The following is a 26,365-nucleotide window of genomic DNA, read 5'->3' on the forward strand; positions in this document are numbered from 1 at the left end:
GACCCAAGCCTGCCCTCTACTCCAGGTCCCAGCCCAGGGACCCTAAAGATAGCAGCAGTCCGTCATGTCCCTTTAACTAAGCTGCGTTGTTGCTAGGATTCCCTGGGCCACTTCCCTGTGCCTTAGCACGTTCTTCACTCTTCCTGCAAGGCCTTGTCCTGGTTGAGTCCCAGCTGCCAGCCTGGAGCTCCTTCTCGCTCCCCCCAGTCTGTGCCCGCACTGCTCTGTCTGAGGTCCTGTAGCTCCCTCAGACAGCCAGGCACACTGTCCATGCTCCTCCAGGAAGAAACAGAACTGAACTCTGCTGCTCTGCACTGCAGCTCCTTTTATATGGGCCTGCTGGGCCTGGATTGGCTGCTCCCTCCAGACCTTCTGTGATTGGCTGCGTCCCACACCACCACCACTCTAGGCAGCTTGGAGAACTCCACTGCCCTTTTCTGGGCTAGGGTGTGGCAGGGCCGTGAGGCCTCCTGGGGGTTGCAGAGCCTAGTCCAGCCCATCACAATACCTTACAAGACCCTGTTTGGCTAAATATTCTGACAAGTGTGTTGGGTGTGCCCTTTGCTAGCTGGCTCTCAGGAGCTCTTAGGTCACTGGGCTTGAAGAACACATTCTGGAACCTAGTAAGTCATTTAGCTGCAATTGTAATAAAGTGTAGCGCACATTTAGGCCATTAATATTACACTGTGCATTCCTCTCCCAGCATCGCTATTGGAGGAGAGACTGGGGGCGTGAGGAAGGGATAGTAGTCCAGCATGGGGAGGCTGTAGGATGGGAAGGGGGATTCTGAGTATTAACATGCGCTGTCTTCCTCCCACAGGTTCAGCGTTACTGTGAGAAAAGTCTGATCAGCAGGAAGGTATTTCCCCACTGCTCCTTAACTAACATGGCAGGACAGTCAGCCCCGTCTAGTTCAAGGACAAGGGGCAGTCTGGCATTTAAAGAGGAAAGAGCATAGCAGCTGGGCATATGGCTGTAAGCAGTGGTGAGCTGGAGCAGGTTCCCACAGGTTCTCAAGAACCGGTTGCTAAAATTAGACCTCCATGGAGAACCGGTTGTTAAAGGGCCAGGGGGTGGGCAAAGAACTCCGGTCTGTGGGCCGGACCATTCTGTTGCTCCCAGGATTCCCAGCTGGGGAGGCTGAGGCTCCTCCAGACCTTCCCCCGCTTCCCCCCAGCTGCAGCGTGGCCAGCCGCCAGCACCAGCTGGGCAGCTCAACTGAGCTCTGGAGTCATCCTGCTGCTGCTTTTTGAATGGCCCAGCAAGGTGTGTGTGTGGGGGGGGCTGCTGCAAGCTCCAGGGCTGGCCAGAGGGAAGGGGAGGGGGCAAGTGGGGCAATTGGCCCAGGCCCTGCAGGGGCCCCCAGCCCCACGAGGATCTCTCCCTCGGCCCCTCCCCCGCTCCCCCCCCCTTAAATCAGAACTTTTTATAGGGAACCGGTTGTTAAGATTTTGACAGCTCATCACTGGCTGTAAGCCTCTTGCTTCCTCTGCATGCTCATTATGTGTTCCTCTGATTTACAAAATGGTCCCTGCAAATGTCCCCGACTTCGCTGGGTATTTGATGTTCATAGTGTGTGGCAGCTCGTAAGCACTGGAACACTAACACGGTGCTAGTTCTGCACTGACTTTTCTGGGATTCTGTAAGACATGACACCCCTAGAGGCTGCGTCGTGTGGAAAGGGCGAGCATTAGCTGTTTTGATTCAAGGGAGGGAAGACACTCCGGCTAGAAGGGTTGGGAAGCACTGTGACATGCCACAGTGTCTGGCTTCTGTAATAGGTGTATAACATGAAGTGAGGGCCTTTGTATGTGACGTGCTGTCAGTGCGTTTGTATCCTTTGTAAATCCTGCTCTTTATTTACGTGGCAGCTTTTTGGGTTTGTGGAGAGATATGGAGCCAACAGTGTTGTAAAGACTAACAAGGAAAAGCAGAAGATGGCTGGACTGCAGAACTTCCTTCTCACCCTGCACCAGGGGCCAGACAAAGAAGGTGAGTTCAGATGCAGGGTAAAGAGGCTGTGGAGCTTGTATCTACATGGGCCAAGGAGCGAGATGAACTTGGCTTCAGAGCTGTCTCCAAGGGAGGGAGATACGGGCTGCAGAAGCTGCCTTAGGAAAGCGAGTGAAGCAAGGGAGGAGTAGGCCATGAGGAAGGTGAAATTTGGGTTTCCTACTTTACCTATTCTGTTTGCCAGAGTGGGTGCTATTTATCCGGAAATATTTGTTCCTTTCCTCAGGGAAGTGGCATGTGTTCCATAGTATACACCTTAGCACCATGGCTAAACTAGCATAAGCCCCGAGGGTAGATGCAGTGTATGGCAATGGATGGGGTTTTCTGTCTCTCTCAGAACTCTACCTCCTGGACCAACAGTAGCTAAGTTGACGGAAGCATTCTTCTATCGACCTAGCTGTGTCTGCACTTTCTGGGGGTTAGGTTGCCATAGCTTCAGCACTCAGAAGTGGGGATTTGCACATCCCTGAATGCCATCAATTTTTCAACCTAAATTTTACCTATAGACCAGGCCTTAGCTCTTGCATTCTTACTTCTCTGGGAATGGAACCTAAGCTCTGATTGGGTGATTTTCCCCCCTCCCCCCACTTTCTCTTTTGACCTGCAGCTGCTATTCAGTGCCATCCTGTGGAGGCTGAGGATGGCCAGCCCAAGATGGCATCTCCTCTGATGCAGATTGAAGGATTTCTCTCTGCTCTCACCAATGCAAACCAAGATGGGAGAGTCATCCTCAACCGGCAAGGTACTGGAGTGAAGAGCACTCACGAGGCTCAAGCAAAGCAGCATTAAAGCCACTGGCTAGTACCTAGATACCTCACTGATGGGAGACTTAGAAATTTAAGTATGATTAGATTGTAAGCCTTAGATTGCATTGTAAGAGACAGGGCTGTCTCTTACTCTGCGCAGCATCGTATACACAGCACCTAGCACCATGGGGTCCTGCTGGATTGGGGCCTGGGAGCAACATAAATAATTAGTACCAGCTGACGGGTCCTGCAGGAATGTGAGCCCTCTGTTGGAAGGGCCTCATTCCCAGAGACAAGCACTCTATGTAGGGGTCTCTTGAAGCTCAAGGAGAAACCTTGGCAGAGTCACCCACTTGACGCTGGAGCTGGCCATCCAAACTATTACTCCTGGGGGAATTCCGTGCCACTGTGCAAGGCAGAATTTGCACAGAATTAATGTTCTGCACATAATTTCCTTTTTCCCTCGCAGAAATGGGCTGCAGAGCTGCTGGCCGCCACTAGGGGCCATTAGACCTGGCAGAGCCCAGCTCCTCAGCCTGAAGATAGAAAACACTGCTGGGGTGACAGGGAGGGAGTTAGAGGGTTCCCGGCAGCTGCGGTTCCCGGCACTCCCTGAGGGAAGGAGGTGATGTGCAGGAAACTTCACAGAAGCCTGGGACCCAGCATCAGGCTGTTTCTCCCTCTGGGCTCTGAGGAGTAGTGAGTGTGGATGTCTGGGCTGGGGGATTCCTCGCAGCCTGGCTCTGGGGGAGAAAGGGGTGTGGATGTCTGGGCTGGGGGATGCCCCATGGCTGGAATTTGGGGGGGGGAAGTGGGTCTGGGCTGTGGGGGCTCTGCGGCTGGGCTCTGGGGGGGAGATGTGGTGTAGGTGTCTGTCCCCCCCTGCTGGGCTCTGGGGGGAGGGAGCAGAGAAACAGGAACTGGGTTGTCATCGGGGTTTCTTTAACTCTCTACTCCTGGGGGATTTTTTTGTTGTTGTTGTCTGTATTGTTACAGACATACTTGCTGACAGGTATTTTGAAATAAATTACCAAAATAATTGAAACTGGTGTGATGATATTGTGGTGTTTTGACAAAATCTGCAGAATTTTAAAATATCGTGTGCAGAATTTTTAATTTTGGGGTGCAGAATCCCCCCAGGTGTAAATGATTTAGATGGGCCCTGCAGCACTCTGCTCCTGCTTTGAAAGTGGAATTTCCCCTCACAAGGTGATCTGCTGATAATCATGGGTGTTCTACTAAGGGGTGTGTGTGTGTGTGTCTGTCTTCTTTACCCAGGCACTGTAGCTCAGAGCAGCCTCAAATTCCTCTTGCTGAATCCAGCTGTCCATTTTGCCAAGGTGCTGAAGGAATGTCGTGCTGCGATCATCGCAGGGGGCACCATGCAGCCGGTGAGGGAGCAAGGTTGCTTCTTTAAGATCTAATTGGCCTATCTGGCACCTTCTGCCAATCCGCAGGCAGCAGTGGGAGGAGATGGATATTGGTTGTAATTGGGATGCTTTAAAACACACCAATGAACCACTAAGCAAAACGAGAGCCATGTATTCCCACCCCTTTTTAGCACATTTCTCCGTGCTGCCCCCGTTGCAGTGATCAGGGTGGGAATCAGCTTTCCCATCCTCCTGGCGGTGGGGAAAAGGTGGCAGTCTCTTTGCGTGCTAGCGTGAGGCCTAGGGACTTTGTGCTGTGCCCGTGCTTCATTTATTGCTCCGCTCAGCAGCAAAAGAAAAGCACTGTAGGCACCAAGCAAGACCCTCCTCTGTCCCATTGCGCCATTCCCCGTGAGGTAGCTACAGGATTAACAATTCCTGACGGTACAAGCGTTGCAGGACCTATTCTCCCTGACACGCTGTCCATTTGAACTGCTAGGGATGGGTGTGCTAATACCCCCTTTGCTGTGCCTCCCACGTGGGAGGATACTCACGCGAATGCTTTCAGACATCGTAACTCCTTGGAGTGGTCTCTCCATTAGACATCTCATCCTGTCTGAATGCCTGGCTGTGGCTTAACATTGCACAAAGGTGGGATGCCCTGGGCCAAGTCTCCCAGCCCTCAAGATACTTGATTGCCCTTTGAGTTATGTGGTCTGATCCAGTCCCTCAGGCTGAGTGCAGCTCAAAACTAGCACTGGATAGAAATCTTCTGACCGACCTTATAGTGCTGATCTTGCCAGAGGGACCTTCCAGAAAAATCGGGATTTCAGTAGTGCCACAGTGGTGTGCACAACCCATCCGTGTTAGGCTTTTCTGTCTAGCCCTTCTTCCATGGTATGTAGGTGTGCATACCTCAGAGTGACAGCACATACCTGCTTCCCTCCTGGTGTGCACCTGCAGGGGGGCAGAGGGGTTCTGTTAGATCACCGCTCATGCCAGATATTCCAGGTTGCTCATTTAATTTTACCGAAGCTCAGTTGTTTCCATTGGGCGAGTGTAAGCCACTGGCACGGTCCCACCAGAGAAGAGGGAGTGGTTCCCATGCTGCAGCTCTCTGTGGGCAAAGCCACGTGGAGGGACGAGGGACTAAAGACTCTAAGGGAGAGTCTACACTGCAGCTGACTCGGGCTTGCGGGCCTCGGGCTAAGAGGCTGTTCAGTTGCAGTGGAGACGTTCAGGCTCAGGCTGGGGGCTCATGAGATGGGAGGGTCCCAGAGTTCAGGCTGCAGCCTGGGCCCCATAATCTACACTGCAATAGAACAGCCCTGCAGCCTGAGCCCCGGGTGTCTAACTGCAGCATAGACATACCCCAAGGGTCCCTCACGCAGCGTGTGCTGCCTGCAGTGACTGGAGGGTCGTTTAGCTGTTGTGGAGACTAATAAAGGAAGGGAGGGTGCTGGCTCTGTCTAGTAAAATAGTGATTCTCCTATGGTATCCCTCTGGGAAAGTCACAACCCAGCCACCCATCAAAGCCCGGAGCAGTCACAGTTCTGCTCTTGGCATGAGCCTGGCTCGTGGGAGGTCTGGTGCTGGCATCCCGACGTGATGGGCTTCCCTGCGAGAGACCCAGTTGCCATGGTTACCCTGCGAGACGTGCCCCCTGAGCACTGCAAGGGTAACACATGGAGACTGTGTCGTACCCTGCTGTCTGGATCCTCCTCCCGCCGTAACTAGCCAGCCCCAGGGAAGGTATTCAGTCTGTTGCCCATAAATGGCAAGGCAGGGGAGTGGAAGAGGTGTGCTGTGGTACTAGGAGTTGGTCCCTGATCAAAGAGGCAGACCCAAGTTCGGAAAGCTAGGCCGATTGCCTCGCTCACAATATACGCTGTGGATGGCTGTCTAAAAAGAGCATTGCGCTGGTAGGATGAGGCTATTGGACCACAGGGTGGTGCTCCTGCTCTGCGCCTACTAGCACTGGCCATAGGAAGCCGTGGAGGTGGCCGGCTGCTGCTTCAGCCCATGCTTTGGGGGGTCTCTGCTTTCCTGCCTAGAAAGAAATGGTTCCCCCTGCCCTGCAGAGGGTCCTGCCCAAGGACTTGGAGAAACTTTAATTGCAGCGTGGGATGGTGCAGCTGTGCTGGCTGTGGAATTGCAGAATTTACCTGCCAATCAACCCCGCCCCCGTGGGTACAGCTCTGGTTTGAGGCCAGAGCTGCACCTACAGTATTTCTGCACCCGTTCATCCCTCTGTGGGCCCTTGTGTTTCAGGGTCCCACACCTGCACCAAGTACCCAGCACATCTCTTCCCTCTGTCCTTTTCCCCAAACCATTGGCCTGACTCCTCCTCCTCCTCCTCCATCCTTGCGTCTGGTCCTCCCACCCCTGTGCAGTGTGCTGACTGTCACCCTTCCCCATCTCCTGATGAGAGCACTTGGCCTTTGCTGATTCTTCTTGGCTCCTGGTTTGTAGGTGTCTGATTTCCGAGAGCAGTTGCTGTCGTGTGCCATCGGTGCTGACAGGGTGGTGGAGTTCTCCTGTGGTGAGTGTCGGTGGAGGGGACCTGGTCACATGCTCTCTCTGTAGCTGGGCCCCTAGTTCGGCTGTATGGGAGTTCAGGCAGGTGCCGCTGACTTGTTTGTTTGCCAGCTCCTTCTAGTGACCAGACATCTTGCTTGGAAATCCCAGCAGCAGAGGGCAGCCGGGTTCCCTTTCACCTCTGGCTGCCAGGGTGTACCGTATTCTTCTGCCCCAGAGAGAATGGGCAGGGAATGATTCGAACCAGGTTACGGCTGGTGTGATCCATGAAAAGGCATTGACGGGCTTGTGCTAAAGCTGCCTGCACTCCCCCAGACCAAGGGAAATTAATGTGTACCTGTGCTGCTACGTGCATGTTACCTACTCCCAGGGGCCTTGCACTATTAGCTTGCTTTGCTTGAACATCTGTGGCTTTTATTCCATCTACTTGTTCATCAACAGGTCATGTGATTCCCCCCGACAACATTTTACCCATAATCCTCTGCAGTGGTCCATCGAACCAGCAGCTAGAGTTCACCTATCAGAAGAGAGACCTGCCTCAGATGGTCAGCACGTCTATTTCATTCTTAAGCTATGTGGTCTGATGATTCAAGGGGATGTTTTGTGTGCAGAGTGGGGGATTCTGGGGGGCTCGAAGGTGGGAAAAATAAGTCCAGAGGGGTGTGCAGATTGGCAGGGGAGTGGTCCCGTTGTGGAGGGGCTCGGGGTGGGCATACTGGGGGTGGTCTGTTTTTGTTAAGCCATTTTCAGTGACTTTAGTGCTAGTGAAAGCTGACTTGGCAGGCTTGGAGCGTGAAGCGAAAGCTTCCCCATCCTCCTTTGCCTTTGAGGGGCCCCTAGGAGTGAGACATCAGTCCTCTGGCCCATTCAGTCCTTAGCTCAACCTGCTAACAGAGCTGCCAGTGAGCTCTCGCCATCATTCCGGGTGTGTGAAGCGGACACCTGTTCCCTGGGAAATGGACAGATGCACCGAGCAGCCATTGCTTTACCGTGACTCAGGACTGCGGCTTAAGATGGGGAGACCAAGGCGTGAAAGGGAGCATGTTCATTCCCAGGCCCTGGAGCCAGCCAGTGCCCCTAGGCAACTGTTGGTGAGCTAGCACTGCACTGATTTCTCTACGTGGAAGTGGCTACACGAGTGTCCTCAGACTTGTCAGTGGGAGGCATCTGTCCTCTGGGTCAGGGACAGGGCAGGAGAATTAGGCCATGGCAGTGCCATGGTAAGCCCCAGCAAACACCAGTCTTTCTCCACTTACAGATGGATGAGCTGGGCCGAATCCTGGGTAACCTGTGCAATGTGGTCCCTGGGGGCGTGGTGTGCTTCTTTCCCTCCTATGAGTACGAGAAGCAGGTGTACACGCACTGGGAGAGGACGGGGCTGCTCACCCGCTTGGCGACTAAGAAGAAGGTAATTGTGTAACTGAGGGTGATTGGTACTTTAAACAGAGGTTTCAAAAGTCCAACAATTATCTGCACATTACAGGCTTTGTCTCTCTCTCCCCAAATTGTTCTTATATCCTGCACAGCAGAGCAGAGCGGATATTTATCTAGCCAGTCCCTCCAGTAATGAATAAATGAAACTTCCCACACGGCTGATCGCTGAGCTGGGATCTAAATTAGATTAAATGCTGTTACATGGCTCCTGTAAATGCAGAGACGGTCTTCATCTGCATTAGTCAGCCTACAGTGCTCTCTGATTCCCTTGCTGTGAGGGGCAGGTTATTAAGTTCTTACAGGGGATTTGCTTTCCCCAGACTTGGCTGCACATCCCCTGTCCAGGGAATAGTGTGATTGACTAAAGGCTTGTCTTCACTCTCACAAAGACCTGCTAAATCGGCGGCAGAGCGCTCTCCGCTCGACCCCGGTATTCCAGCTCTCTGAGAAGAGTAAGGGAAGTCGACCAGAGAGCGTCCCCTGTCGACACAGCGCCGTGAAGACACCGGGGTAAGTTGACCTAAGCTATGTTGACTCCAGCTACGTTATTCACGTAGCTGAAGTAGCAAAACGTAGGTTGACTTACCCCGGTAGCAAAGACAAGCCCTAAGACTCCACTCTACACTGTCAGTTACACACAAGCTTTCAGCTCACTGTGGGTCTACTGGAAGGATGAATGGGTCTTCTGGTTAAAGCACAAGGCTGAGGATCAAGAAATCTGTGTTCTGTTCTTGACTGTGGCACAGAGTCACTATGTAATCTTAGTCAAGTCACTTAATCTGTCTGCCACTTCTGTAAAATGGGTATAATACTTGCCTACATCTCAAGGTTCAATGTTTTAGCATGGTACAAAGGGTGTATAACCAGGAGTAACAGAATGAAACTGAACAGAAGAAAAGTGGCTGAATATCAGGAAACCTTTCTGAACAGTGAACTCTGATAACAAAGCCTCCAAAAGCTTTCCTGCTTGTGCAATTTAAAACTGGACTGAACAATGCTCAGGAGGCTGTATTGTGAGAAACAGACCTGTACTGCCTCAGGAGCTGAATTGGCAATAACCTCACCTTTCTGTAACTCTGCTTCCCCTCCTACCCTATTTCAGTTCTAATCTCCCTTGGGCAGGGACTCTCTCTTACATTGTTCGTACAGCACACATGGGCTCTAGTCACACCTGAGTGCTACTGGTCTATAAATGATCATACTGGTTCTGGAGATCTCGTCCAGCTCTGTTACCCTCTTGCTACACCTGAATTCCCAGATCTTGTCCTCTTACATAGATGTTTCCTTCCACTCTTCAAACAGTAGAGATCTGGGAGCAAGGAGCCATGAAGAAAAATCCCTGGTTAACATCTCAATACCTGGACATGTCTCCAAAGTCACTAATGGCCATCACTGCTTCTACTCTGGATTTGCTAGGTCCACAGGTGCTGAGCAGGGTACCATTAGGATGTGTCTGCCTTGCTTAGCCAGGGGGCGTAGTTGGACATCGGTTAGAGATCAATGGTAACATGCCTCTAGGCCCTCCTCTCTGTGTTATTTTTGGAATGGCACCATTAAATTTATTTGCATCTTCCTGCTGCAACTTATGTTTTGTGCCTGTGACAGATATTTCAGGAGCCCAAGAGAGCAAACCAGGTGGAGCAGGTGCTGGCAGAGTACGCCAAGTGCATAAAGGTAAGCAGGGTTGGCAGATTGCTGGACATTCAATACTCCATAATGCAAGAGTGTGTTTCTAAAGCAGGTGATGTGGGTGGTTAATTGCTCTGGCCAATGTAGACAGGTCTCTGTGCTGACAATGCACAGAAGTTTCCACAGCTCCAGTGTCTCCTGAGTCATTGGGGGTTCTTTTGTGCAGCGCTGCAGCCAGGAGGGCGGCCATGTGACGGGGGCCCTGCTCTTTTCTGTGGTTGGAGGGAAAATGAGTGAAGGAATCAATTTCTCTGATGACCTGGGAAGGTAAGAAATATCTGGTTTGCTGCTCATCTCCTAAGATGGTATCTGAACACAGCTCTCTGCTAATGTGGTTGCTGGTTCTCCTAGGCTATGCTGGGGGGGAGTCTGGTCAGGACTTGGGTGGGAGACCTGCAAGTAAACCTCAGGGGTGCAGGAAGTGGGGGTGGTGTGATTGAGTCAGGGCTGAAAGCAATGTGCCTGACGTGGTGTTAGGAAGCACTGTGAGCTCAAGGGGCCTTTCAGACACAGCATACAGCAGACACCCAACCACTCTGTGGTCATGAAATAGCCTGAAGTGCTTTTCACAGGACAATGCTGGGGTGGGATAAATCCCCCCTCTGGCTCTCTGAATTCCCCCGGCAGTTTTCAGTTCAGTATTCCCCTGTCACATATGGCTGGGCTGTGTTGTTGCTGCCACGTCAGAGTTGACTGCGTTGCAGTGGTAACCCCCTCCAGTAGAGTGTCCCTCTGTTTGGGATGAGAGAGTATGGAAATATGAGCGGGCACTAACAATGCTTGTGTCTCCCCCCCCCCCCTTCCATTTCCAGGTGTGTCGTCATGGTGGGCATGCCTTACCCCAACATCAAATCCCCAGAACTCCAGGAGAAAATGGCCTATCTTGACAAAACAATGGTAGGAGGAAGCACCCCAGCGCCTATTTCAGCTGCTTCACTTACTGTCCTTTCAGGGTCCAATTCCCTCTGCGAACTAAAGCCCTGGCTCTTCCTGTGCCTCTGCCCATGTTTGCTGTGTCTGGATCAGTCACGCTGGGGAGAGAGATCTCCTTGAGTGGCTTTGGGGGTAGTAAATGGGCTCAACTGGGCTAGGAGCGGGCAGAGATCTGCAGGAATGACCCTGCTGAGTTCCAAAGAGGGACTTGGCCCAAGAGAGGCTGCCAGAGCAATACTGCATGGAGAACTGCATTCCAGGGTCCTGTGCCTCTTCCTAACGCAGTGACTCCTGCTCCTTGCCTGCCACAGCCCCTGTTTCATGCAGCTCTGAAGCCCTGGGCGTTGGCATTGAAGCTACCTTCCTCCTTCAGATGTCCTGGAGCTGGTTAGTTTGAATGTCCTCTCTGAGGAGCCTGATCACACTTCAGTCACACACTAGAACCTGGGAATGCAGCTGAACTCCCATCTCTTTGTAGTGGCCCTTGAGGTCCCTTCTTTATTGCAAGTACCTGGGGCTGCCTGGCAGCACCATTCCCTAGGCCAGCTAGGCAGCCGCAGGGGTAAAGAATACACTACCCCTCCAGGGCCTGGTTTTTGCACTGAAGTGCTTTAATTCCTACTTTGAACTGCATATGCCTTTTACTCAGGCTGTGTCTATACTGGCAACTGAACAACAAAACTTGTCTTTCAGTGGTGTTAAAAAAAACCACACACCTCCTAGGACACAAAAGTTTTGCCGACAACAAGCGCCAGCGTGAACAGGGCTTTGTTAGCAGGAGCGCTCTCCTGCCGACAACGCTAATGCCACTCGTTGGGGGTGGAAGTTTTTTGTTGGCAGGAGAGCCGACAAACAGCGGTTACACTGCGCACTTCTTAGCGACACGGCTGTAGCAACACAGCCCTGGCGCTAAAAGCTGCTTTGTGTAGACAGAGCCTCAGTCTTATTTCTCTCCTCTAGCCGAGAACTGCGGGCCAGCCACCTAGCAAAATGCTGATTGAAAATCTATGCATGAAAGCAGTAAACCAGTCAATAGGTACGACTTCATCTTTCATGGGGCTGGATGGGCGGAGTATGGAGAGCAGTTTATGGTAGCTAGGGTCATGGGATAGGCAAAGAAGCAGTTGTGCAGAGTGGGATTGGTGGGGAGCAGCATAAGGAGAGGGAAGAGTTGTCATGGCACATGCAACTCGGGTGACAGGAGAGCCACCAGTTACCTGATGGTGTTCAAGCTATTGGCTAGCAGCCTGGTGGAGGCCTGTAGCTAGAGTGGATCTGCTGATAATCTTGGGCATGTAAGAATAGGGTCTAGGGGGATACAAAGTGACAAAACTGAGGTTTCCCTTTATGGTGATCTGTGCAGGGCGAGCGATTCGCCATCGGAAGGACTTTGCTAGCATCCTGCTTGTAGATCACAGGTATGCACGCCCCTCCGTCTTCAACAAATTACCCCAGTGGATCAAGGAAAGAACAGAGATCAAACCTACGTTTGGACTAGCATTTGCAGCATTAAGGAAGGTCAGTACTATTTCATGCACCTGCCAGTAGCTAGCTGTTCTGAGCATTCGCTATGTCCCACTTCCCCTTATGCACCCCATCAACTCCACCCTGTATATGTCCTGTAACTGCCCCCCAGCAATACCTCCATGCCCTCTTCCTCCTGCTCGCAGGCCTGACCCCTCTGGATACTAGAGTGCTGGGGCTAGGAATGAACAATGCCATGTGATTTCCTCTCTTCCTAGTTTCACCATGAGAAGAAGTCATGTTATGGGTCAGAAGCTTCCTGAGGGAGATGGAAGAGCATTGTGCTGACGAATGGGTACAGGGGTGCTGAGTGGCTGTATCAGCTCAAAGTGGAGCCTCCTGCAATTGCTGTCCCAGCTACAGAAGTTTTTTCCCAAAGTTGAAAATTATTGACCAAAGCTATTCTTGCCTATGTGGCTACTGGACCGTGACTGATTTATATTGCATCTGAGCTGGGCTGGACAGTGGAAAGTACCCTAGCTCTGGGTGTGTGGGTGGTGTTGTGGGGGACGTACCCTCAGCTGGTGCATCTGAACCCCACTTGGATTGGGTTTGTGTTACTCCTCCCCTTTGTTCTGTTTCCCAGCCTTGGGTATTACTACTTGCCCTCTTGGGGCAGTGCTCAGGGTAGGATGAAGTAAAGTATTAAAGATCAGGCTACTGTTCCATAGCGGCTGCTGATTTTTCTTTCTAGTAGGGTGTGGGGGACTAGAGCTTCTGGGGGCCTTCATGGGAGCAGTACACCACCAAAAAGCTGGCTGGAAGCTAGAGACTAGATTTCTATCCCCTTCCACCCCCTTAGCTAAAATTCCTAGCCCATGCATCAGCTAATTCAGGAAGGGCAAATGCCTTGGGCCACCTCAACTTAGAGGCATTTTCAACTCTTAGCTTTGCCCTGCCTTTAGTTACATCTCTGACCACTGGCGTTGTGTTAATAATCTGTGCTTTATCAGAGCTCGGGGGATGGGCCTGACTTGCTTTCCCCTTGCACAAGAATATTTAGGGAGCTTACAGGAAACTTTGGAGGCTTTTTTCTGCCATGGCAAACATGCTGTGACAGCATGAAGCTGTAGCACTGCACAGGGCGCTTCAGTTGTTGGTTGCTGAATCCATCCCAGCTGCGTGGCTTGTGTGTGTATTTACCCACATGCTCTGTAAGCATTCTCCAGCTGAGGCTACCACCATTCACCTCCCTCCTGCCCTTTCTGCTAATATGGACCAAGAATGTTAAGCTGCTGCGCAGCCTAAGGCCTGTCTCACCATTCCAGCAGTGGGGGAAGTAAGTCTATTACTCCACTTTACTGACCTAGCCATAAAGCAGTGCAGCATTTATTTCATTTCCTTTTGATTACGCACCTGTCTGCATGTGTCACCTCCAGGTGTTCAGCTTTACTGCTGCCTTTTCCTGGGGCTCAGCATAGTTTTTTTTTTTAAAGGGATTTACAATAAACCCTCTCCCTTTCTTGTAAAGGGTGGGGTGGGGAGGGTGCCACATTCAGCTTTGCAGTGTAGTGGGCTGCTGTCAAGGAACCCCCCCACCCAGTCAGTCATGATTACTTTTTGCCACCTGGTAAGTCAGGCAAGCCATTAACTGATGTGCTATGGGCATTGGCTAATGACTGTCCCTGTGTGCTTCTACACATACCTGGATAAAATCTCCATTCGGCTGCACCTGAATGGTACCAGTCCCTGCAGAGCCTAGCACATCTAAACAGAGCTCTGACTTGAACACAAACACTACACAGAGGCACTCAAGGCCATCTACTTTTCACCTAAATAAAACAGCACCTTGTTAGTTTGCTTAAGTAGGACAACTGTCGTGTAGTTGCATAGTTCACCCCTCTGCCCATCACTTTGTTGACAGAGTAGAAGGTGCAGGTAGAGGCTTTCAAAGTGTGTAGTACAGGTGGGTGTACAGCAACTTTAGGGCTTATGTTTGTCACACACACAGCACCCTTCTGCAAAAGGCCTGCTGTTCCCTAGCTCTACCAGAGACTAATGATGGACAGCTGGGCCTCTCCTCTGAGAATGTGTTAATTAAGAGCACTCCACTTGTAGCCTGGAGTGGGCTAGGGAAGGCTGCTGGGTACTTGTCACTCACTAAGGGTGCACTACAGGTGCTGTAGAAGCCATTCATACCCAACAACAGAGGTTCCATGGTTCTCCTACAGCTGTTTTCATGAGGGCAACTGCAAGGCAGCACTGGACCAACCCCCTTCTATCACCCATTTCAAGAATTCCTGCACAGGAGCATCCAAAAAACGAGGCCCAGGATGCAGCTGGCTGAGGAGAAGGCTGCTAGAGCTGCCCGTGCAGTTGTGCTTGATCACGCACAGTAGAGAGGCTAGTTCTGATCTTCCGTGAGCAGGAGCTGCCCTCCAGCTACGGCAGGATTTATTGAGTGAGCAGGAGCAGCAGCATTTGAAATTAAATGCACTATTTGTAGGGGAGGGGAAGTAAACAGAGCAGAAGTAATGTTCACTGATAACTATACTCAACAGTGGTTAGAGATGAGCAGGAACAGCAGGCGCTAAGAGAAAGTGACGGGGTCCCTCTGCCAGGCCTGTGCCCTCTCACCAGCAGTTACTTCCGAGAGCTGGTCCATTTCTGAGGTGCTGAGCTCAGCCGGGCTGGGTTCCCAGTTGGCCAAGAGGAAACCAATCCCAGGCCTGCGGCATGATAGCATTTACGATTCCCAGTCATCTTCCTCCTCATCCCCTGGGGGTTGTTGTGGGGCTGGCAGGGGTGGGATTGAGTCCGACATGCGGGCAAAGGCACCAGCAGGTGCACTGGGAGCATCAGCACTTCCTGCAGCTGCAGGCCCCTTGCCTGAAATGCCTGGGGGAGGAAAAGCAGGTGACTGAGTGAGGCCTAGGCACTAGAATTGAGAGGTGAGTTGAAATAAGCGATGATGAGGAAGGTGGCAGCTAGCCCTGCACGTGTGTGAAATCCTGCCTCATCAGCTGAGTGACTCAGGCACACACAATCTCACCTCCAATGCTGCTGGGAAAGGGTTCATTAGCTAAAGTGCCAGCTGGAGGAACAAGGGAGGGCAGGGACCAGAATCAGCTCTGACTGCGAGCAGGGGAGGAGCAAGCCCCCGGCTGAAGCAGGGGCGGAGGTGGCTGCCTGGTACCCACAGAGGGCCTTGGCATTAGGCTATGGTTAAAAAGCCTTGACAGCAGGGGGGAGGCCCCAGCCCTTAGAGAATAGGCAAATTCAAAATACTTCCCCTCTCTGGATATGCTGAGCCTTTGCCCAGCATGTGCAGTGAGAGAGACACCCACGCACCCCCCCCCCCTCTCCCCTCCCCATCCCAGAGCAGGGACAGGGGAGCTTTCCCTTGGAGTATTAAAAACATACAATTCACGCTACCTCAGCCAGTGCCCAGGTTTCTGCCTTGGGGATGCCAAGTAAAGCTTAGGCACTGAAGGCAGCTAAGCCTCTCCCCACTACAGCATGCCCCACAGCGGCACCCCCGATCTGGATTCACTGCAGTGACACTCCGCCGTCGGCAGCATTGGTATACAAATAAGTTCTTCCCGCTCTGCAAGGGGATTGCCCTGTCCGGTCCATAAGGGCATCGTGTGCCTCCCCAGCAGCATCGAAGCATTCAGCAAAATGGCATGCCAGGCTGGCCAAAAGCTTCTTTCTAACTCCTGCAAGCTGCAGCAGTGAGGCAAGGGAACCTGCCCCTCTTCATGTCACATTACAGGAAAGGAGCAACCCCCCCGTGGCATGGTACCTTTGCGCCTCAGGAGCAGCTTGTTGAAGAGGTCGGACATCAAGTCTCCACCCTGTGCTGTGGTTATCACTGAAAGAATAAAGCCCCACAAATCAGGTGACAGACCAAATGCCCTGCTCACAAGGTCCAGACTTGTACTAATGGCTAGTTATTAACTGGGGACCAGCTCAACACGTGGTCAGGACATATCAGGAGGACAGGGTATGTCCCACCCTATTCGATGTGACACACTGACCCTGCAGGGTACATTGGTGCTGTATTGGCAGAGCTGCCTGGGAGTTCAGGGTTGACTAACAGGATATGCTGAAGGCTAGGACGGAGCTGCCTTGGCAGAGATTGTGTTGGGACCCTCACTTGGAGATTAAATAAATAAATTGACCCCCTCCCATCCTTCTACCACATTTACCCTTCCCCCTTATGGATGGACTTAGATTACAGCACCGAAGGCCTGCCTGGGAAACGTGTCAGCTTCCTACAGCAGCTCAGAGGAAGGAAAAGGTTGGGAGGGTCAGCCAGTTTAAATGAACTGGAGTTAACCAGTCTACTAAAAACAGCCCAACCGTGACCCAGGACTTCCAGTGGCACAATTTCCTCTCCAAAGGCAGCCAGCCCTGAGCTATCTTTGAAATGCTTCCAGCAATACAAGTTCACACAAAACATTTTCATCTCCACCCTCGAGAGGGAAGAATTCCCAGTGCAGAGCGCTAATGCATTTCTGGCACCTAGGGGCTATCGAGTTCAGCCAAACATTCCAAACTGTAACATGAGGTGAGATGAAATCCCTCTGCTCCAGGGCTTCTGTGCAGTGTTGGCTTTGCCTCTCAGGTGTTTATGGGACCCCTTCACGTGGGTACCTAAGCATATCTAGCTGGGGTGGGGGAGTGAGGATGATTACTGATGACAGCGCTGGGGGCACCTTGTTCTTGCTCCTTCTGCTTCTTCTTCTCCAGCTTTCTCTCCTTAACGCTTCGGAGGTTGGCCTTCCCAATGCCGCCAGCCTGGCGGATGGACTCCAGGAGAGTGGCCCGGCCAGTTGAAGGATTCACAACTTCCTTTGGAGCCCCCTGGACTGGAGCTGCAGGGATACAGAAAGGAGTCAGCCCAGAGGAACCGACACCATCTGATGTGTCAGCAACTAAAAATTAACAGCAGGCACTCTACGTGCTGCTGCTTTAGCTAAACCTAAATCCTAAACCACCTGCCTGGGTGTGAAACCTGAGAGAGTGAAGAGCGGTGGCACCTCATCACGTGCCCTTTCCAAGTCGCCGGGAGATGACGCAGTGTATAGAATGCAGGGGGGCCTTTAAAATAAATCCATGAATACTGTGGGCTGTGCAGGGTGCTGCCAGATGAAGGGCTTTGAGTTAGAATCCTGTCCCGCACCCTCATATTCTGTCCCTTGATCCCAAACTGACCATCTCACACCGTTCTCCAGAGAGCCCTCTGCCCTACAGGGGAACAGCATTCACTGGCTCTACAGGAAGACCTGCACTGCCCTGCCCTGCCCAGTTAGCAACACAGGGATTGCCAGAATGGATCAGAGCGATCCATCTAATCTGGGGCCCCCATCTCCAGCAGTGGCCAGTATGAAATGCTCCAGAGGAAGGAGCAGTGTAACCCCACACTAATTCAACCATTTCATAGCCTGAAAGCAGAAACACTGCTGCTTCCCTGGGTTTGGAGGCAGCTTTTTTGCATTGCTCCTGTTTTAAGAAATTCACTTCCTTGTGGGACCAAGAGAAAACAGCCCGGACCTTATCAAAGGGGCACTGTAAGAGATAGGGTTCTTGTGACAAATGTTTGTATCAAACTAAAGCCAATAGAAAGGTCCATGAAGATTTTAAGCTATTCAATTCTATAAAATTAAGTGAGGATGAGTAGAAAGTATTTGCACCCAAAGCATAGCTGCATCTTGCTAATGCATAAGAACCTTCAGAGGAGATTCCCTAGTAAACCAATACTATCCAGAACAGTAAAACTGATTAATCTTGCTTCCATTGCCCCTGGGGGGAGAGATGCAGAAAGGGGAGAGACTACCAAGGGAAAAGGAAAGGAGAATGACCGTTATTTCCATTCTAACTAAGCTGAAGTTGTTAGTTACAGAGTAGAAGGGTGCATATCTTCATAGTGTCCTATTAAGTGATAGGGCTTTTAATAGCTATAGTGCTGCACAAACAGTTTGTTATAGCTTATTCTCCACACTGCTATATTAAACCAAGGGGCCTAAAGAGGGCTGCACTGGTAGCTTGCAAGAAACCAGAGGACCACACTCAGTTTAAACTGGAGCACATGTCCACTCATTCAGTACAGAAGTGTGGACAGCAGAGACTACAGCTCCCAGCATGCAGTGCACTCCATTGATGATCATGTGAGCATCCACTATTGCAGTGGTTCTCAACCTTTTTCTTTCTGAGCCCACCCCCACCTCCCCATGCTATAAAAGTTCCATGGCCCGGCTGTGCCGAAAAACTGTTTTTCTGCATATAAATGCCAGGGCGAGCGTTAGGGGGTAGTAAGCAGGGCAGTTGCCTGGGCCTCACTCCACAGGGGACCCAGTGAAGCCAAGTTGATCAGGCTTCAGCGTGCTGGCCCTGCTTGGTGGACCCCCGAAACCTGTGCCCTGCTCCACAGTGGGCCCCAGAGCTCTGGTTGAGAACCACTGCACTATTAGATCTAGTCTCTCTGCAGCCTATGCTTGGGTACCAAGGTCTACTCGGCCTGCTCTCCGGGGGCTGGCTGTTCAAGTCAATGGGCCGCAGCGACGGTCCCATTTGCAGATTGAAGGATTCTGCACCAGGGGAGGAAGCAGCCAGCATGCCACTGAATTTTCATCGTTGCTTGTAAGGAGAGAAGAGCCATTGGAAAAGCTGGCCCAAGCCTTGGGGTTGCCACTGGAAAAGCTGGCCCAGGGAAAAGGGCGGGGCCAAGTTGCTAGGTTAGATCCTGCCAACTAACAAGCCATAGCAAAAGCTCAGTCCTTACCTGCAGACGTTGCACTGCTGCTCTCCTCGCTTGCTGGCTGTTTGGAACGGGAGGCAGGCTGGGGCAGAGGAGGGGGTGGGGGAGCACTAATTGGCATCACAAGGGGTGGAGGAGGCGGAGGTGGGGGCGGGGGCACTAGCACACCATCTTGAAGACCTGAAATGTTAAAGGGAGGAGTGTGAAGAGTCACCAAGGGACATTACCTGCTAAGACACTATCCCCCCAGCGTGCGCGGCTGCTCAGAGCCCTCCCCCACAACAGTACCACCACTAACAATCCTCAGCACTTTGTGCGGCCGGAACGGGCAGCATTAGCCCTGCTGTTATAGAGGGGGACAGGGAGCAGGGCTCCAGAGCCAGCCCATGGCATCAGGGGGCTCTTCCCCCATTTGCCATGTGTAGTCAGGGTGGCACTACCTACCAGTTTCTCATCGCAACAAGGCTGACCGGCTGCCAGCAAAAGACAAGTGCTTACACGCTCCTGTCCTTCCCAGCCGGGCAGGAGGGAGGGGCTGACATTTTTTGCCACAGGCTGTGCAGCAAAAGGCCAGGGGCACACTCATTGTCTGCGGGGGGGAAAGGCGCTAGATTTGGCCCACGCACATGAAGCTGGCCAAGAAAGCCAAGGACTCCTCCAGCTTTAATCCTGCTGGGGCCTCTAACAAGGGACTCTTCTAGGTCCTCACCAGGGTCCATGCAGAAGTCAGTGCTGGGGAGAAGTCACAATCCCTGCCTCTGAGGCCTGCCGCGGGGCAAGTCTGCATCTGCAAATACTTATTTGCTCACAACTCCTTTCCCTGTTTATCCATCTCCGCCTCGTCCTAGCGGCCTTCCCCCCACTGCCTAGACGAACCCCAGACAAAGGGAGTTGAAATACCTGGCCTGAAGTTCTCCACGGACTCGGTGTTGAAGGTGGGTAGCTCTGGGATAGCGCTGCTGGGTGCCGAGGGTGCAATGCCAGGCCCCAGGTCTGCGCTGTACATGAGATCATCAGCGATGCCAGGCAGGTCTGGCAGGTAGGACGGCACGTCTATCTCAGGCACCTGACCCAGATCGGGTACGTAGAAGTAATTTTCAGCTACCTGGTAGACAGAAATACATAGGGTACATGGGCGTCTGGAGACTGTTTTCCCTTAGAAAAGCCAGTAACTGAGGGAAGGGAAGCAGCCTGCAGACAGTGGCATGTGGGCTGCAGTCAGCTCTCCTGGTGGCTCTCACTAAGGAGCCATCACCAGGTTTCAGAGCCCTGAACATCTACTCGGCTATTTTTAGCTCTGCAGCCCAAACCCCACAAGCCCAAGTCCTCTGAGACTCAGTGCCACGGGTTTTTCTTTGCACTGTAGATGTACTCTTCCTGGCAGATCTTCAGCAGTCTACATAGGTATTTCATCAGCTCAGTCTGCACTCTGGGATAACAGCATCCCTGGTGTTACTCCAGTGTCGAATGTGTGCGCTAAAAGCAACCTGCAGAGGGGCAAAAAGTGGGTTTGTGCCCTTTCTTGCTCCATTCTGGAGGGGTGTCTGCGTGTTGGTGTGCGTGTCCCTTCAAAGGGTTATTTCCATCAGAAATTCTGGTCCTGTTCAGGCTAGAAGATGATGGACAACTGACGAGCTGATGAAACAACGGCACTGCAAGGTCTAACGATGAAGCTGAGTTGTTCAGCAGGGAAAGGGTTTTCTTTAGACATGTTGTTAGTTTCTTTTGCTTCCACTCAAACTCCAGTAACGAACATGCATTTTAGAGAAGGGAAGTTTGAGTTGAAGATTTAACATCGCCATCTCTTCAATTATGGCCTCCAGAGCTCACAATAAACCGCCCAGAAACCCTCCGAAGCTGCCAGGGAAGACTGGACTTTATATTCCTTTTTCTTTGATGGGAAAAACCCAAGCAGGAAAGAGTTAACATACTCCTGGTCTCCTCCAGGCCTCAAAAAGGGCACAACACAATTCTTTCTATTTCCTTGGCAGGTTCCCTTTACTTAAGATGCCAGAAGAGAGAGATTCAAACACCAGCCCGTCTGCAGAGGGATGCAGACTTGCTACCCTCTCAGTGGCAGAAGAGACCCCGCCCCGATTCGTTGCCTCTTTCCCCTCCCATTGACTGACACCGGGGACAAGAGCAGCTCAGCACCACCATCACGGGGCACTGTCAGCTGGCATGGGCTGCTCCCCGTGGCTGGACTTTTCTCCACACTTGGGCTGAGCGCAGCCCTGCTCAAGGGATTGCTCCACACGAGAGGGGATAAAGAACTCAGCTAGATTAGTCTGAGGGCATTATCTGAAATCCCTGACAACATACCAGTGCTGTGATCACCCGCCTCCAGCTAACAGGCTGCTCCTTCCATCAGCCCTGTCTCCTGCTGTGCCACGGGCACTTCATATTAAAGAGATAACAGTCCTGTCAGGCTTTCCCAATGGGGTGAAACGCAGGGTATTTGAACGGCCAATAATTTTTTAAGAGCCTAGCGCTCCTTTGGTAGTTCCCAAGCATCGCACTACAGCCACTTTCCACCTGAGGGTGGGGGAAACTGCTCCTCCTAACACCTTCCCCTCGGGACCAGAAAGAGGGACTCAGAATAGCTCCTGCTTTTCTCCAGCTCAAATAAAACTGCCATTACTCCACATGCCTGCCACAAACCACTTCTGCAGCTCAGGCTCTGAGCAGGCCAGTGCAGGAGGGAGCGATGTGATATCGGAGGGAGCCAGCCCTGCACCAGAGGAGGCCACATCACCGCTGTCACTACCCAACCCGCCAAATCTCCATAGAGCCTGGAGAAACACAACCCTCAGACATAGGTGGTGAGTTATATGGGCCCGTGGTGCCCGTGCTCCACCAATATTCAGGAACGTGGGCCCAACTCCATCAATGTTTGGGCTTATATTTTCAGAACCATCCCATCCATAGGATGGACCTGGGCAACTACCCTGGGCCCCACACTTTGGGGGGCCCTGCGCTTCTGGGAGACGCGGGGTCCAGGGCGGCTTGGGGGACAACCAGGGGGCCTGGCGCTGGCAGCAGTGACTGACCTGGCCCCAGTCCGCCCCGCTCTGCTCTGCCTCTTCCCACCCCTGCTCTGCTCTGCCCCCGCCCCCACTTCACCCGTTCCCCCAAACCCCCGTCCTGCCTCTTCCTGGCCCTGCTCCGCACCCACCCCACCTCTTCCCATCCCTGCTCTGTCCCCTCCCCAGCCCCATTCCAGCCCTTCCCCCAAGCCCGCACCCCACTTCTTTCCGGCTTCTGTCCCCTCCCCCAGGCGACGCCGGGAGCTGGCAGGGCGGGGTGGGGTGGGGACCAGGTCGCTCACTGCTGCCGGCGCCAGGCCCTCCGCTAACCCCCAAGGCCGCCCTGGACTCCACATCCCTCTGAATCACAGGGCCTCCCAAAGCGCAAAGCCTGGGGCAGTTTCCCTGGCCCATCTGATGGATGGGATGGCTCCATTTGGACCCATTCTGGGCACCACCAAAATTATACAAACCTGGCACCCATGCCCTCAAGTGTAGAATTCTCCTTGCATCCGCCAAGTCCAGCAAAGACTATACACACAAACCCTAATGAGGTTACTAAGGCAGGTGAAATGCCCCACTGCCCATCACCCAAGATCTTCCCTTTGGGCCATCCCCCCCGTCAACTCCTGCACCTACAAAACCAGCTCTCCTCTAGTGGATGAGCACGGTGCTGTCTGCAGCATGGCGTCCCTTCGCTCAGCAAGTACAGCCCCACCCGCTGCTGCATCTCACCTGCCGATCCAGCTGCCCCCTTTTGGTGATGGAGAGGGGTGCATCAAAGAGCTTCTCCTCAGTGTCTGTTCCCAGAGTCACATGGGTCTTGGTCACCGCTCCCGCCAGAGGATCCAGGAAGACATACTTCTTGTACCTGGGGATGGAGAAATCCTCAGTGGTTCTAGCTCGGGGAACAGCCAGAGGATGGGGCCAGGCGTTAAGGGGTGACGAAACAGCTTCCTGATGTCCCAGTCAATACTACCTCCACTCAGCTACATCGCCCACAGGTTTGCCCCCTCCCTTCTTCACCACCACAGCCAGGAGCTGGGATTTCCCCATCCTGACCTCGCACTCTGCAGGCTAGTGCAGGGCGAACCTGAACATCTGTCACTACCATCTGGAGTCCACCAAGCTTCTCTCCCCTTGCCCACCACACACCATGTTATGGGGACAGCAGTTACACCACTGTCTAGAGCAGGGCATGCCTAGCATGCCAATCTCTGCTGGACACATTGTGAGAGGGAGGAAGAAAGCCAGGAAGGAGAACATCAAGAGCCCCAGGAGCAGAGAGGGAAGTACTGTCCAAAGCAGATGAAAGATCAAGGAGGATAAGCACCATGGAGGCGTCCTTAGATTTGACCAGAAGACCACCTTGACAAGCACTGTTCCACTCAAGGAGAACAGGAGAAACAAGGACTGCAAGGGACTGATTCAGTCAGGGAGGAAGTTGAAGTAGTGGGAATGAAGTGACCATTCAAGTTTAGGCAAAGAGGTGGTGGGAGATGTGGCAGTAGCTGGATAAGCAAACGAGACAGAGGGAAGGACAGGGAACAGAGAAAATATTCAGAGAAAATATTCATGATGGGGGAGAGGAGAGGTGTCCAGGGGCACATGCTGGGTCAGATGTTGACAGTAACAAACAGCTCTGACTCAGAGTGGGGTGAGGAAGCAAGGATGTTGGCTGGAGGCTGCTATTCAGGGGAATCAACCCACCAGCCCCCCAGTGCAAGAGCATCTCCCCAGATAAAGTGGCAGGCCGTGGTGGGGAGGCAGCAGATCAGAGGCCAGGCGGTGGCAGCAGAGCTGCTTGGCGCTACTCCAACACTCACAGGTTTTCGGTGGTGTTGAACAGCAGCAGGGAGCTAAGGGAGCTGATGTTCCTGGGGAGGCTGCCAAGACCTTCTTCTGCATCATCCTCCTGATGAACTTTTGTGCTCACACACACTGGGAAGTACTTGAGCTTCTCCTGCAATGAAATAAACAGGTGGCAATACAGTGGGAATGCATGGCACCTCTGGTGTCCTTCTCCATTATCCACACGCTACCGCTGCTGCTCCACATAGTCACCCTGCTATGTTACCCTTCTTCACACCAGGCAGGACACCGGCTCCATGTCCAACAACAGACATGGTCATGTTTCAGAAGAGAAGCCACAGCAGTGCCTTTAAGATGTTGTACACAAATCACCTGGACCTGAATTTCTGTGGCAAGCACCTCTTATGGACTGAGCCCCACAGCCCTTCCATTAACCTACCGTATCCTGTGCAACGCCTCCTCCTGAGAGGGGCTGGGAGTGGAGTGATTGTGCATGTCCGCCCAGCCAGCGCTCCTACATCACTATCTACAGCGCCTCCCTCTGGGACTGACCTGTCAATTCTGCCACCTTCAGCTCTCCTCCTACTGAGACGCCCCCGCCCCGGGTGCGGGGAGAGAAAGGCACGCATGCCAGCACCAGCTAAGAGGGCAGGCGGGAGAGGGTGAGCGGAGGGAAGAGTGTGAGAGCCAGATGGATTTACAAAGCCCAGGAGATTTGCAGGACTTTTCAACTCCAGTGAACCAAAATCTCCTCTCTCTCTCTCAGCTCTACAGCTTCATACATAATGTATAGAACTCCCTTTAGAAAGGGAGTTATTTCATCTGAACGACTTCACTTTTAAAGAACGTGGGAATTGCCATCTCAGATCAGACCAATGCCTGATGCTGTGGGGAAGATGTACAACCTCCATAATGTACTTAGATGTACTGTACTATAGACAGACTCCGGATTTAAGATCAGATGGGACGACAAGATCATCTGCTCTGACCTCCTGTATATCACATACCGTACCACAGGGGAGGGGAAGGGCTATTGCTTCCTGGGCCCAGTTGCTGACCAGCTTAAGAGGCCACAGGTCTACTGGACTGAGCACAGGACTTAGAACAAGGAACTTGTGTTCCACATCTGCCTCTGGCTTGGCCAGTTCACTTAACCCCTGTCAGTTTCTCCTAGCTATAAAATGGGCACAGCCCTTGTCTCACAAGGATAAAGCGATGAACCCTCAAACCAGAAGTGATTTGTACAATCAAGTCAATTAGCCAGATTCATATTTTCACTGTTCACATATTTAAAGTGACCACAACCATGCGGCATGGGCCATTAGCAGCAAATAAAAAAGCCTGATGTAAATTGTTCTTCAGTGACTGTACAAGTGGAGATTCAACAGAGATTCAGAAATAAAGTTCCATTTGGTCATTAATATTCATTTCCTAATGTTTAATTTTTAAGCATCATGGAATCCTGACGTCTTCGGTAGAACTGCTCAAACACTAAGCTCTCAAGCAATGTATTTTTTAAAACTTGCCTTTTGTAAATTTCAATTAGCACTGGAAGGGTGGGTGTCGCTTATTGGGTGGAGTGAGAAATCAACCATTACTCACATTTACTTATTAAAAAGTCTAATCCTTCTAAGGCATTTATAAAAAGTACAAAGCATGACTATTCCCCTGAAGTATGAGGCTTTATATAGTCCTTGTAATTTTTGTGCTACTTAAAGTAACTGCAAATGACACTTTTATACAAAGATCTAATCTTGTTCTGAAATTTATAATATCTACCTCAGTAATATCCTGCAACTGCGATTTCCACAGGTGAAACCACATCATAATTTTTTTTCTTGTAACTGTTTTAAAAGGACTGATCCTGCAATATGCTCAGCATACTCCACTCACTGAAATCAGTGGGAGTCTAGGGCACTAAACATTTAGCAGAACAGGCAGCTCAGGACCTGGCAGGATCAGGGCCCTAAATTTGCTGTCTTTCAATTTACTCTCTTTCTAAATAGCCAAAAGTTCAAATATATTAACCTATAACAGGACTTCATCTCTCACTCTCCAGTTACCAAGTTTCATTAATACTATGGTGACCAAATGTCCCGTTTTTATCATAGAATCATAGAAGATTAGGGTTGGACGAGACCTCAGGAGGTCATCTAGTCCAACCCCCTGCTCAAAGCAGGACAAATCCCCAAATAAATCATCCCAGCCAGGGCTTTGTCAAGGGGTCACAGACTTAAAAACCTCTAAGGAAGGAGATTCCACCACCTCCCTAGGTAACCCATTCCAGTGCTTCACCACCCTCCTAGTGAAAGGACAGTCCTGTTTTTTGGGGACTTTTTCTTATGTAGGTGCCTATTACCCTCCACCCCCTGTCCCGTTTTTTCACAGTTGCTATCTGGTCACCCTATTAATACCGTCTCCTGTTAGGGGCTTTAGGGAATCTAAGTAAGTTACATACAAAAACATACAGTAAAAGAATATTATTTCGGTTACAAATTCAAGCACTTGAAAGTCAGGAAATGCCATAGTCATGGTTATCTGTGCAACCTTGATTGGCCTCCCCATGTGCCCATGGTG

The 26,365-nt window shown here is 51.8% G+C and overlaps 2 protein-coding genes across 3 annotated transcripts in view; one reads left to right on the forward strand and one right to left on the reverse strand.

Moving 5' to 3' along the window:
* Nucleotides 1-12,917, forward strand: part of DDX11 (DEAD/H-box helicase 11) — a 35,500-nt gene extending 22,583 nt beyond the window's left edge. Inside the window, exons 15-27 of the mRNA XM_044990787.1 lie at nucleotides 821-859; nucleotides 1,872-1,992; nucleotides 2,621-2,755; nucleotides 4,038-4,150; nucleotides 6,602-6,671; nucleotides 7,109-7,212; nucleotides 7,926-8,075; nucleotides 9,707-9,775; nucleotides 9,957-10,057; nucleotides 10,603-10,687; nucleotides 11,684-11,759; nucleotides 12,087-12,241; nucleotides 12,466-12,917. Of these exons, the coding sequence (XP_044846722.1) occupies nucleotides 821-859; nucleotides 1,872-1,992; nucleotides 2,621-2,755; nucleotides 4,038-4,150; nucleotides 6,602-6,671; nucleotides 7,109-7,212; nucleotides 7,926-8,075; nucleotides 9,707-9,775; nucleotides 9,957-10,057; nucleotides 10,603-10,687; nucleotides 11,684-11,759; nucleotides 12,087-12,241; nucleotides 12,466-12,510 (1,263 nt within the window). The 3' untranslated portion in view covers nucleotides 12,511-12,917. The remainder of the gene's footprint in view (nucleotides 1-820; nucleotides 860-1,871; nucleotides 1,993-2,620; nucleotides 2,756-4,037; nucleotides 4,151-6,601; nucleotides 6,672-7,108; nucleotides 7,213-7,925; nucleotides 8,076-9,706; nucleotides 9,776-9,956; nucleotides 10,058-10,602; nucleotides 10,688-11,683; nucleotides 11,760-12,086; nucleotides 12,242-12,465) is intronic.
* A 1,675-nt stretch (nucleotides 12,918-14,592) lies between these two features.
* The window catches only part of WASHC1 (WASH complex subunit 1), a 70,741-nt gene continuing 58,968 nt past the window's right edge, over nucleotides 14,593-26,365 (reverse strand). For both annotated transcript variants that reach the window (XM_044990854.1, XM_044990845.1), the window contains exons 5-11: nucleotides 23,803-23,939; nucleotides 22,712-22,847; nucleotides 19,851-20,055; nucleotides 18,975-19,130; nucleotides 16,909-17,067; nucleotides 15,993-16,061; nucleotides 14,593-15,085 (exon numbers count right to left, since the gene is read on the reverse strand). In XM_044990854.1, the coding sequence (XP_044846789.1) occupies nucleotides 14,934-15,085; nucleotides 15,993-16,061; nucleotides 16,909-17,067; nucleotides 18,975-19,130; nucleotides 19,851-20,055; nucleotides 22,712-22,847; nucleotides 23,803-23,939 (1,014 nt within the window). In that variant the 3' untranslated portion in view covers nucleotides 14,593-14,933. The remainder of the gene's footprint in view (nucleotides 15,086-15,992; nucleotides 16,062-16,908; nucleotides 17,068-18,974; nucleotides 19,131-19,850; nucleotides 20,056-22,711; nucleotides 22,848-23,802; nucleotides 23,940-26,365) is intronic.

The sequence above is a fragment of the Mauremys mutica genome, chromosome 1 (genome assembly GCF_020497125.1).
Source record: "Mauremys mutica isolate MM-2020 ecotype Southern chromosome 1, ASM2049712v1, whole genome shotgun sequence".
NCBI classification, from domain to species: Eukaryota; Metazoa; Chordata; order Testudines; family Geoemydidae; genus Mauremys; species Mauremys mutica.